Genomic DNA, 13,307 nt, shown 5'->3' with positions numbered 1-13,307 from the left:
CTGTTTAGACTGGGCCTTTCCTAGCCCAGCGAGACAATGTGACTGACTGTTCTGTTCTCCACAACACTAGCTACAGCTACTGTCACCCAGCCAGGAAAAGCATCGAGCAGAGCAGCACAGGCCTTTTTCAGACCCTGCGCTGTGGGAACCTCGCTCCGACTGCTGTTTATGATATACGACAACAGGGCTGGGGGGAGCGTTCCTGAAAAAAAAAAAAAACAACCATCCATCCCTGCTCCCTCTAAAAAATGAAATAAAAAAGGACCCTGCTTGGTCTCTAGCTCAGCTCTGCTACCGAATGTGGGTGTTCCTAAAATACTCCTCTCGACAGGAAATACCCCATTCTCAGGCTGAAGCAGCACATTTTAAAGAGCTCCCATTCCAGTGCGGGTACACTAATCCTATTAACCTAATCGGTTTCCTGCATCCTCCGAGTCTGACGTTCTTGGAAGGGTGCAGCCCTCTTTATCTAGCCAACTGTGTTGACTCCCATTTGCAGCTTCTGGAACGTTGCATCCTAGCATCACTACTCTGGAATACTTCTGGAACGTTGCATCCTAGCATCACTACTCTGGAATACTTCTGGAACGTTGCATCCTAACGCCACTACTCTGGAATACATCTGGAACGTTGCATCCTAACGCCACTACTCTGGAATACATCTGGAACGTTGCATCCTAACGTCACTACTCTGGAATACTTCTGGAACGTTGCATCCTAACGTCACTACTCTGGAATAGTACAAGAGGATCAGAGTATGTCCTCCTGTGTCTTCGTTACACTGGAACTACAGGAAATGTTGTCACAACTACAGGAACAGCACACTGGAGGATTCAATTAAAATAAATCAAACTACTATTAAAATGACGTGTGTGTAAGTCTGAATCAAACAAAAAAAGGTACACAACTCAATCCACTGTAAAACAATAATGTTAACACGGACACTGGAATGAGTATAACCTCACAACAATGCATCACACACACATTAGCTATGAATAGAACAACGTTGCCCATAGACACTGATCTAGGGTCTGGTTTTACATTCCTCCCTCCTAATGGTTCAGGTTTAGATATGGGGAAGGGTAATCTGATCCTAGATCTGTAACCTATGGGCAACTTCTACCATCAGCTGTACCTACAGTGAACATGATGACAAAGTAAAGCTGTGGAGAGGAATGGAAGGATGTTAACATTGACCAACAGACCAGACCACAAACGACAACAAATGGAAATAGATTATTACCTCAAATGATTTTAAAAAACAATAAAACACAAAGTAAGACTATTTCAGGGCAGGTTTCAGTGAGTCCAGCCTGTGAGATGGGTATTCGCTAAACTTGTAGTAATTAGATTTTCTCCATTGGCAGAACAGTGAAAACCCCCATGGACATTCACTGCATGGGAGTTTATTTCCACAACACTGGAGCGTTTATTCACATAAGTTGATTAAACACACTACTCCATGACAAATATTATCTTTATGGTGATAAGTTGTGGCGTTTCCAGTTTCCAGTTTCCATGCCTTGTACGCAGTAGCAAGACAACAGAACAGAGACACTTATTGTCAACAACAATGACGCCGTAATGTTCCCAGTAAAACTAGAATGAGGTGAAGTAAAATAAGGTAGAGATTATGCCACCAAAAAGACTAAGAAGTACAAGCTATTATATGGGAGCCAACTGTTACAACTTGAGTAGCTTTAAGGATCCCTGCAGTGTACTTGCTAGATTGATGACAGGGTTAAATCTATGTGACAGTATTCGAACATGGTCATAGATAGACAACACAGAGGGAGGTGACTGAGAGGTCAAAGGTCAGAAGTTGTTGACTGACCTTGAGGGAGGATCCTCTGGGGCTGAAGCATTTGAAGGGTTTGGCCTCTCCGTCGACAGTCTCCACCCCCATCTGCTGTCTCTTCTCGGCCGCCTCCGCCCTCCTCCTCTCTATCTCCTCCTTCATCCTCCTCTTCTCCTCCTGGGAGATGCGGAACACAGCAGAACGCTCAGTTATTCAAACGGTCACACACGCACAACCAGGAATGTACGCACGCAAACGATAACTAAGCGCGGGTATCTTCCTCTAAATTGAACTTTGGCCTAGTCTATAGATCAAAGCACCACTCCTCCAGTGAAAATACCTCTTTACAGTTCGTTACTGTAATACAGTCTGTTTCTTATTGGTACTGTACAGTGCAGTAGGGAAACACTATTTATATTTGATGTCCAACTATATCCAGTCTTCTCCCGCCCCGACACCAAACAGTCTCTCATACACCACAGCATGAGACAACCCCATTGGTCAAAGCCAAGCCAAGCACAGCACAGACCTGAGACCTGTCTGGAAATGACAGAAGCCGTGTCTGAAACGGCATCCTATTCCCTATAAAGTGCACTACTTTTGACCAGAGCCGTATCCGCAGAGCCCCGATCGAAATTAGTCCACTTTATAGGGATACGGCGCCATTTGAGATGGAACCAGAGAAACCTGTCGGGATAAGACAGTACAGCACAGTAGACTAGGTAATTGGACAGTGAATGGTGCAGTGTCAAGCGCAAGTGTGAACAGGCAAATTATGGACTGACTATCATAGCTTAGATATGTTAGGGTGAGGTCATATAGCAGGGGAAGAAGAATGATGGCCTATAAATGAATTATTATTGGGATTCAAATAGGGGTGCGCCGATAACGATGCAGTATAATAAGATCATGTCATGGTGAAGCAGGCAGGAATATGACATATAGCTTGTTATCTTCAACAGGTGGTATGACTACATCAACGGAACAGTCTTGAGATGAGGGGAGGGAGAGACGGAGACAGACAGAGAGAGAGAGAGAGAGAGAGAGAGAGAGAGAGAGAGAGCGCAGAACAGTGAAGGAGAGCGGCACAGAGAGAGAGAAAGAGAGAAAGAGTGACATCACTGCTAAAGAGACACTCCCCTTGTCCACTTCAAACCCCACCTCCTCTCTGTCCTTCTTCTCGGCCTCCTCCTGTTTCTTCTGTCTCTCCTCCTCTTCTATGATCTTCCTCCTCTCCTCCCTCTTCTTCTTCAGCTCCTCCAGCTCCTGCTCAGCCTCCTGCTGCTTCCGTCTCATCCTCTCGAACTCCTCGCTCTCCGCATCGCCACGGCGCCGTTTCAGCTCCTCCAGCTTACGCTCCGCCTCCAGGTTCGCCGCGTTGTCCTGCTCCTCCTCCGCCCCCGCCTCCGGGGAGCGCACGCTGCCGCGGCTGCGGGTCACGCACAGGAGGAGAGGTTTATGACGTCACACAGGTAGAAAGACAGCCCACACGCACAAGCACACAAATGCACACGTACACACACACTAAGCCTCAGCCTGGCGCTGTCTAAGGTAACAGTGTGTCTAAGGTTTCACTCCAGTGTGGGGAGCTAGGATTACATGACCCATGTCAAACACAGCAGCTCTGCTCTAGAAACAAACCATGCTAAGCAACAGTGCGTTTGTGTGCGCTGGGATAAATATGCCTTTCAATTACCTTACAGACACCTTGGGCAAGACTCTCCCACCTCTCTCCTCCCCCCATATTTTGAATCATGACCAATGTAAAGCGAAGACCACAGAGTGCGTGTGTGTGTGTACGCATGCGTGCATGTGTTGCGTGTAGCATTAAACCATTAGAGCACGTAGGTCTCTGGCTCCTACCTCAGGGTCCTTTCTGTTTTTTTGTGTTTTGGAGGAGTCTCCTCGTGCAGACCTCCATTCTGCTTTTCATTCACCTGCAGGCACAGAACACACCCTGAGCACACTGAACTCTGGGAATGAAGGAATGCTCGTGTCTGTGGTTGTGTGCTTCTATGTGACATCACACCATTCCAACCAGGACCAGTGACTCCACTCTGTGACCCTGGCTTTGTCCAAAATGACACCCTGTCCTCCACTGGACTACTTTTGGCCCAAGTCTTCAGAGTAGTGCACTATGTAGGGAATAGGGTGTCATTTGGGACACACACCTGAGAGCAAAACCGGGGGTTGCGGAAAGTGAGTCGACATGACAACAGATGCAAAACAGGGGTTTCACACACAACCTCTTCCCCACAGAGGCAAACATGCAGCTGAACACACAGTGACCGTATTGTGACCACTCAGTGGATGGCATGGCATTAAACTATATTAAAGATAATCACACGACTGGTGACCACAACCACACCTTATAAGGTGCAGCTCTGTCACCGTGGATGCAAAACCACACTGTGACCACATTTAGCGTCTAGAGAACTTCAATGTCTGGGGAAACATTCATTTAGGCTACACCTCTACTCTGCTCCATTGACAAAGGCACGAGGAGTTGTCTTTAGAGTTATGATACAGATTGATTTCGGATCAGCTAGACTATTATTTCGGAGACATTTGAGTTATCCAGAGATTTTCACGCGCCCGTTTCACACCTCTATGTTAAGGTCTTTACCACATCCAAGCCGTTTTGGATTGTTGGTATGTCACAGTCTTCCTCAGTCTCATTGTTCGGTGTCACTGTCGTGCCCTCTACCTCTAACGGATCTGGTTCCTCTACCTTATCACTTCATTCAGCGTCTTCTTCAACCTCTGCCTCTGAGTTGACCGATTCCTTAACCTCATTTAAAACCACCGCTTGTTCTCCTGTATCTTCCCATGAGAAGGAATGGGAGTGTCACGTTTTTATCAAAATCAGATAAACGATCAGCAAACTCCAGCCACCAATCAATATATCCATGGTCATACCTCGTTTCTAGTTCTCTCGTCAATGGATTCCTATGGATAAATAAGGTACATTTTATGAATGAAAACATGCTGAAGGAAAATGAAGTGAAAATGGACAGAAAAGTATGAAATAAGAATAGACTGACCTGTTCTCTCATATAGGATCGTCTCGGTTTCTCCTCCACCACCTCTTCCTCCTCTTCTTCTTCTTCCTCTCCCTGCTCAGCCTCTTCCTCCTCCGGAGCAGCCTTCCCCTCCTCCTCCTTCTTTCGGCAGTTCCGCTCTTCCACCTCTTCTTCATTGTCTTGGTAACGGCCCCTGCGGCCGACGGACCTCTCATCCACACTATTCTCCCCGCTGCCGTGGTTACTGGCATTGCCGGGGTTCTGATCCTTCTCTCGCTCCAGAGCTTCCATCATCCTTTTCTGCCTGCGCTCCTCTCGTTTGGCCATGCGCTCCAGCAGGGCCTGCTCATCATCGTCTCCTCCACCCGAGGAGGTCACAGAAGAGGAGGACACCGACACAGTCTCGGTCACACTGAGAGAGCGAAAAAGAGAGAGAGAGAGAGAATGCCACAGTCAGTTACACATTCAATCAATATCACACTGAGGGACAAAAACAGTAAACCACTGAATTCGCTATGTGGTCACTGCTTCTGAAGTTAAACTACCCCTCTCTGCTGAACAATCCCCAGGATCAGGGCACCACGACACAGTCAATATGGATTTCTAAGAGGCTCATATGGACATCAACAACAGGGGAAATAGCATTTCAGCTCCATTTCCAGTTGACATTTCTGATCAATTTACCTCACTGAGTCTTCTGGCTTCCTAGCTTGAGGTTGTTCTTTTATCCACATGTTAGGTCCAACAGCGTAACTTAGGCCGACACGAAAGTTCATGGCTGCTTTTTTCTCCTAGCGATTAGCTACCTCCTTTGCCGAGCCTCATAGCAAGCTGACAGGATATCCATACAACACAGTACGTTGGTCTGCATCCAACCCACCAACCACCTCACACATACCCACAGAGTTGAACACAGGCTGACAACACCGTTTGGCAGATGTTAGCACAGAACCCAACGCAACCAACAACGGGCCGGGTTACGTATGATCACAGGTCGAGACAATCCCTGACTTGTTCAATACCCACAGGATATGGCTGTGACCTCACAGAGAGAAACCATTCTCCACTACAACAGTGCATCTGTACTGGTGGATGTCAGAGCAGCCCACTACTTCCAGGGTCGACAGCTGCACGGACCTCGACTGGACATGGTATGGGGGCGGACAGTAGGGTGAGCTATTTATGACCGATTGGTAGACAAAAGAAGAGGGCCTCTGTCTAAATGATGGAAGTCTACGATGTCTGGGTTTCTCTACTGTAAGACGTATTCAACGCTATAGAAAGGCTACTAGCCGACAGTATGACAGCAACCCACCGTGCATCTATTCTATTGAGAGTATACTGTATAAAAACACAAACAGAAGAGGATAGGAAAGGACAGCTGACAGGAAACCTGGACAGGAAACTTCCTCCAGGGATGGCCTGAGCTGCATTCCAACAGCGGATGAGATCAGGGTTACACGCCAAGGTTGTTATAGTTTTGTTATTTTCTATTCGTTTTTATTTCTACTAGATTTAACATGTTTATCTGGTTCAAGTTTGCTAAAAACATTTTTACAAAATTTATTTTCTGTTTCAGTTTAAGGGACAGAAGAAAGCCTATTTGTGGGAGGCTGGGAGCCATTTACGTGTTTAGTGTGTGTGTTTTGGGATGTCACTTATGCATAAGGTGAAGGGTCAGGTCATGGGTTAGGTTTAAAGGTAGACTCAGCGAGATGACGTACAGTTGAAGTCGGAAGTTTACATACTTAGGTTTGAGTCATTAAAACTGTTTTTTCAACCACTTCACAAATGTCTTGTTAACAAACTATAGATTTGGCAAGTCGGTTAGGACATCTACTTTGTGCATGACACAAGTAATTTTTCCAACCATTATTTACAGACAGATTATTTCACTCTATCACAATTCCAGTGCGTCAGAAGTTTACATACACCAAGTTGACTGTGCCTTTAAACAGTTTGGAAAATTCCAGAAAATTATGTCATGGCTTTAGAAGCTAGACTAATTGACATATTTTGAGTCAATTGGAGGATGTATTTCAAGGCCTACCTTCAAACTCAGTGCCTCTTTGCTTGACATTTTGGGAAAATTGAATGAAATCAGCCAAGACCTCAGAAAAAAATTGTAGACTTCCACAAGTCTGGTTCATCCTTGGGAGCAATTTCCAAACACCTGAAGGTACCACGTTCATCTGTACAAACAATAGTACGCAAGTATAAACATCATGGGACCACGCAGCCGTCATACTGCTCAGGAAGGAGACGCATTCGGTCTCCTAGAGTTGAACGTACTTTGGTGCGAAAAGTGCAAGTCAATCCCAGAACAACATCAAAAGGACCTTGTGAAGATGCTGGCAGAAACCGGTACAAAATGATCTACATCCACAGTAAAACGAGTCCTATGTCGACAACCTGAAAAGCCGCTCAGCAAGGAGGAAGCCACTGCTCCAAACCCAATATAAAAGAGCCAGACTACAGTTTGCAACTGCACATGGGGACAAAGATCGTAATTTTGGGAGAAATGTCCTCTGGTCTGATGAAACAAAAATAGAACTGTTTGGACATAATGACCATCATTATGTTTGAAGGAAAAAGGGCTTGCAAGCCAAAGAACGCCATCCCAACCGTGAAGTACGGGGGCAGCATCATGTTGTGGAGGTGCTTAGCTGCAGAAGGGACTGGTGCACTTCACAAAATAGATGGCATCATCAGTAGGAAAATGATGTTGCTTCAATATTTCCACATCTCAAGACACCAGTCAGGAAGTTAAAGCTTGGTCGCAAATGGGTCTTCCAAAAATGGACAATGACCCCAAGCATACTTCCAGTTTTGGCAAAATGGCTTAAGGACAACAAAGTCAAGGTGATAGAGTGGACATCACAAAGCCCCGACTTCAATCCAATAGAAAATGTGTGGGCAGAACTGAAAACGCATGTGCGAGCAAAGAGGCCTACAAACCTGACTCAGTGACACCAGCTCTGTCAGGAGGAATGGGCCAAAATTCACCCAATTTATTGTGGAAGGCTGCCCGAAACGTTTGACCCAAGTAAAACAATTTAAAAAGGCAATGCTACCAAATACTAATTGAGTATGTAAACTTCTGACCCACTGGGAATGTGATGAAAGGTATAGATGCTGAAGTAAATCATTCTCCCTACTATTATTCTTCAAATAAAGTGGTGATCCTAACTGACCTAAGACAGGGACATTTTTACAGGGATTAAATGTCTGGAAACGGAGTAAAAATGTATCTGACTAAGGTGTGTGTAAACTTCTGACTTCAACTGTAGATGCACAAAGAAAACAGTAGTAGTGGGTCAATTCCCACAACAACAACCAGGAACCAGTTGTGGTCCCGCAGCTCCCACGCTGTAGCCGTGTGCAGCGCACCCCGTGCACATTCGCAGATACTCTGTGTGAGAGCATCGTCTTGCATCGTGCTCGTCTCAAATGACGCGTTCGAGCAGATCACTTTTGTCAAATCTTTCAAAGCGTGTTGCATTCTGGGGATAAAAATGGTCCAACTTAGGGCCTCCGAAGTGGCGCAGGGCATAAGGCACTACATCCCATGCAGTGCTAGAGACCCAGGTTCATTTCCCAGGCTGTGCCACAACGGGCGTTGGCCGAGAGTCCCATAGGACGGCGCACAATTGGCCCAGCATCGTGAGGGTTTTGCCGGTGGGACTTCACTTGGCTCATCGCACTTTAAAGACTCATTGTGGCCGCCTGGGAAACAGGAACCAATTGTCCGTGGTTTATGTGTACAGTGGATATATACAAATAAATGTGATATTTGAGGTTCTCTCTCCATCATTGACTGTACAACGTGTAACAACATAATATTACATTGGGATATTTTCTGTTTGGTGTGTGACATGGGGGTTAGATACATGTTGATTTCGACATTGTAAAGAAAGCCTTTGCCTCGCTGTTGGAAAACCACATTGGTGTCCGACCTTCGGCTGTCGCAGATGCATCTCCCCCGACTTCACTCCTCGCCTTTCGTCTGCAGTAAGATTGATTTAGCCTTACCACTCACCTTCCAGATATCTGCTGTGCTGCTCTTGGCAAAGCCATCTTGCCAAAAACTAAAACTGAACATAATTCGTGATGGTTATTCTATTTAATTAGTTTTGAAGTCAAAGATGATCGTTTCAGTTATTCAGTATAGTTTTTCAAACAGATTTGTTAATTATTTTATTTCAGTTCACTAAATTGTTTTTTGATAACTAGTTTTTGTTTCACTTTACTATAAGAACCTCGTTACACACACATCCATTATTAAAGGGGAAACTGGCTTCAAACCACAATCTCCTGCCCACCACAATACTGTTAGCCCCTGAGCTAAAGCCTAGGCATTATGTTTGGGAGCTAACACACATCTTCAGGTCTTACCTGTGGCTGTTGGTCATCACCACGCTGTCACTGGGCTCCTCGCCTCCCATCCCTCTCATCCTCTCCTGACGTGCCCTGCGTCTACGCTCCCTTGCAGCCTCCTCCTCATCCTCATTACTACCCTGGAAGGCCATCCTGATGGAGGGAGAGAGGGGAAAGAGAGTAAGTCATTTTATTCTCCCAGTGATGCTGAGAGTAAGCCCTTCTTTCCTTAGACAGGGATCAGGGTATTTACAGTACAATATAAAGACTCATGGTGTCTTTTATCTACTTGACTCAGTATACTCTCACCCTACCCTGTTCTGCTTTATGCTACTGAGCGCAGACCAGTGCTGCTGAGGTTTCACTTTTGACAGCCTGATGAAAACAGTGTCTGGAGATGTGGCTTGGCCAGCAATGAGAGGAGAGGACCTCGACCGTAACATGGCTGCTGGCCCACGCCTGCCTCAGCCCAGGCTCGGTCCAGTGGAGGGTTGGAGTGGTCGGGAGCTGTAGTGTGTGAAGGGCCGTAGTGTGTATAGTGTCTGTGTACACACACACACACACACACACACACACACACACACACACACACACACACACACACGCACGCACGCACGCACGCACGCACGCACGCACACACACACACGCACGCACGCACGCACACGCACGCACACGCACGTGAGTCTGGGTGTTTTGCCTGTACTGTTAGCCAGCCGAGAACTTTACAAAGGCCAGATCACTGATCTCAATGCCCTGCTGTTTGACAGTCTGACAGGAAAGTCTCCTGCCCACAGTTGTGCTTTTAACAAAGGCACCAATCCATTCTATTTACATTAATCGCCAATTTCATGAATCGTTCATGAAACATTGGGAAAGCCACTCCCCTAAAGGTCTGAACCAACTTCTTCTCTTCCCTCCTCTGTTGTTTGTGAGAAGAGCTCCATTCTGTCTGCCTCGGTGTGATCTTCAACATCACTGTCAGGCATCGGCTAAGCTAACATCATATGGTCGTTTGGCAGTGCGTACTGCATGTTATTGAAGCATGTGCAGTTAACATGTTAAGCAGAGTGGTTTTATGGGAGGCTTTACAGCTTGCGAACAGCAGGCTCTCCTGCTGGGTAAACTGACTGAGGAATGTTGTTATAATTGAACACAAGACTCTGCTCACGCCCAAACTAAACCTGGGGGGACAGTGACACACCTCTCTCGCTCTCTCGTCATCTTACATCAACGATCTTGGGAATATTTCAGTTGAAGCTTGCATTGACACATGCTTCAAAACGTGTAGGAACAAAGTACGCATCGGAGAACTGCCCTCTGTGCTCATACTCCGACTGCTCCGTGCTCCTATTTGCGTACTCGGAACACATGAGTACACGTGCATATTGTGAAACACCCACACTCTCTTTCTCTCCCTCTCACTTACAGTGCATGGGAGTGCATGTGCATTTGAGTGCCAGGGAGAGAATGTGTATGCTAAAAGGTCTGCACCGCTCTGCAATTTGATACACATGAACAATTCCATCAGACTAGAAGCTCTATTCTAACAGTCTACATTGCTCTTCATGCTTAACATTTGCACATAGATGACTGGCTAGAAGTGCAGTTTATAAAAATAAATAAAAATAAAAAAAACATTTAAAAAATAAAAAGCAGCAAAGACCGACTCAACCTCTGGAGAATAGTATTGTCCCAGAAACAGCCCAAATGTCATGGGAAACTGAGACAACAGCCAGTCCTTAGTGGCACAGTGCAGTTAGTATGACAGTATCTCAGGGTTGACGATGCTTCATGGACAGTCCAACCAACTCTTAACAGCTTAGTTAGCATTCTTGTCAATCAAACGCTTGGCTCTCTTGGCTCTAGACTGATGCGCCAACGAAGGCCCCAATGCAATATCCTCATTCCTTATAGAAGACATATCACTTCAGTACGGCCTCTCCTCCCATCAGAGAGAGGGAGAGAAAATAGGGAGAGATCTTATCCCATATTCAAGATAATAAATCTTCCTATCGAGTAGGAGCCTGACTTTGGCTAGCCAGCTTCCCTTGCAATGACAAGCATAACTTATGTCGGCCATCACGTGAAGATGTTTTCCTGGTGGAGTAAATTCTGTAGCTCGAGGATGAAGGTAATCGTTTTATTGCAAGTGTGTGAAATTTTCAACAGTAAAACACTTCCGCATTTGTTTTATATCTCGTAACCAAATTTGTTGCTGTGGTCCGTTTTTACAGTGTGTACAATAAAGTTGATTTAAGCCTAATGTTGCATTCAGTTTCCTGACTACTTGAGTAAGCACGAAATGTCCAGTCACCAAACACATTCGGGGAAAAGATTCCCATATATTTTCTTTACGACAAAATATCTCAGCAATGTCTGTGAAAACAACTTCGGAAAGCCCATGGGAAAACTACTTCTTCACCTCTACTGGACTAAAATGGAGAGAGAGAGAGAGAAAGAGTGCACAGGGAGGGGGGCGTGATTTACTGCCAAAACGTCTGGCCCATTCCCACGCTCGTCCCCGTCCTCCACTGTCTCCGCCAGGCCCAGAGAGCGCAGCGTCATTTCCCCTGTCCTGAAGTCTACAGACATTCTTAGGGACCCTTGTGGTGTTATCAGTGCTCCATAGGCCTACAGACCTTTTAACCCGCTCGTCAACCACCTCTGTAGCTCCTGCGCTTATTTCTGAGCAACTGAGTAAAGGGCAAGTACAGTGCTTCCCATGGTGATGAGTCACACTGGTGCACGAGTTCCTTTTGAGTTATAGCTTAAACAATATGGGCCCTGTCGAGACACATTTCTTTGCATTATATACATTGTGGGGCAAAATTAACTTCCCCGAAATTGAGTGCGTGGGTCACAGGAGCACCAAAACATGAGGGAACCAGGCCACTGCTCCTACTGTAGTCCACCCAAATCTTTCAGAGCTGGGCAGAGGCCCTAACAGACACAAGCAGGCCCAGTGAGAGTGTATGGTGCAGGCGACCGGTTGGGGAGGGTCTGTTTGGAATGGTCCATTCACTGAGGATGGGTGTTGTTTGGGTCTGTTTGGAATGGTCCATTCACTGAGGATGGGTGTTGTTTGGGTCTGTTTGGAATGGTCCATTCACTGAGGATGGGTGTTGTTTGGGTCTGTTTGGAATGGTCCATTCACTGAGGATGGGTGTTGTTTGGGTCTGTTTGGAACGGTCCATTCACTGAGGATGGGTGTTGTTTGGGTCTGTTTGGAACGGTCCATTCACTGAGGATGGGTGTTATTTCCTGGCCTCTCTGGAGAGCTGACCTGCACACAGATGTGGAGGAGATGGGGGCAAAATGGTAGCGTCGCTTCTCAAAGCGCAGCAGACTGACAAACACTGGCCTGCACAGAACTGTTTTGCATGTCATATGAAATAAGACATAAATTAAGTCAACTGCATTGGGCTCTGTCACAAAAAAGGGGTGTGTGACATGACAGAACACAGGGTTACAATGTTTGGGAACATTCCAACAGAATATCAGTTTTTAAAGGAGACAAATTAAAACCAGCCAAAACTTTCCTGTGTGTGTGTGTGTGTGTGTGTGTGTGTGTGTGTGTGTGTGTGTGTGTGTGTGTGTGTGTGTGTGTGTGTGTGTGTGTGTGTGTGTGTGTGTGTGTGTTACATTATCATAACAAAGCCCTGGTCAGTCACAGAGGGCAGAGGACAGTATGTGAAGTCAACTGTGCAGACCACCAACCAGACAGCTTGAGATCCCAGCTATATCGCTGCATGTCATTTGTCACAGAGCGCAGTACAAAAAGCCCAGGTAACCCCTGGGTCCACAGTGACTAGAAACACAAACACTGCTTTCTAAACCACATTCTTTAGGGGAGATGTGCGGATGCCTTTACATTCATTCGACTGTGCTTGATTAATTCAATCAAACGTTCATTCCAGTATGTGCAGAGGATTAAACCCAGCAGAACTACACAGTAGATGGTGAAGCGGAGTCCACCTTGGCCTGGTCGTCTCTGGCCTGCTGGTGATTAGGACTGGAGCTTCACCTCTCTGTCAACAAGACAGATTGTTCTGTTCTAGACTGGGTCTGACACAATGCAGAGCCACAAGTGCTGGGGAACTCCTAGGTCT

At 46.2% G+C, this 13,307-nt stretch overlaps 1 protein-coding gene across 10 annotated transcripts in view; it reads right to left on the bottom strand.

The window, feature by feature from the left end:
- LOC123994656 (caldesmon, smooth muscle-like) overlaps positions 1 to 13,307 on the bottom strand; it is a 53,440-nt gene that overhangs the window by 10,045 nt on the left and 30,088 nt on the right. For 6 of the 10 annotated variants that reach the window (XR_006831688.1, XR_006831687.1, XM_046297519.1 and 3 more), the window contains 6 exons: positions 9,217 to 9,351; positions 4,843 to 5,233; positions 4,718 to 4,747; positions 3,662 to 3,735; positions 2,960 to 3,227; positions 1,835 to 1,975 (listed from right to left, as the gene is read on the bottom strand). Coding sequence is in view for 8 of the 10 variants with exons in the window: in XM_046297519.1 (XP_046153475.1) it covers positions 1,835 to 1,975; positions 2,960 to 3,227; positions 3,662 to 3,735; positions 4,718 to 4,747; positions 4,843 to 5,233; positions 9,217 to 9,351 (1,039 nt within the window). In the remaining 2 variants the exon portion in view is untranslated. The remainder of the gene's footprint in view (positions 1 to 1,834; positions 1,976 to 2,959; positions 3,228 to 3,661; positions 3,736 to 4,717; positions 4,748 to 4,842; positions 5,234 to 9,216; positions 9,352 to 13,307) is intronic. The other 4 variants (XM_046297524.1, XM_046297522.1, XM_046297523.1 and 1 more) reach the window with 2 other exon arrangements.

This window comes from Oncorhynchus gorbuscha, linkage group LG14 (assembly GCF_021184085.1).
Source record: "Oncorhynchus gorbuscha isolate QuinsamMale2020 ecotype Even-year linkage group LG14, OgorEven_v1.0, whole genome shotgun sequence".
In the NCBI taxonomy this organism is placed as follows: Eukaryota; Metazoa; Chordata; class Actinopteri; order Salmoniformes; family Salmonidae; genus Oncorhynchus; species Oncorhynchus gorbuscha.
Note: the sequence above shows the minus strand (reverse complement) of the source record. Positions and strands in the feature narration are given on the sequence as shown.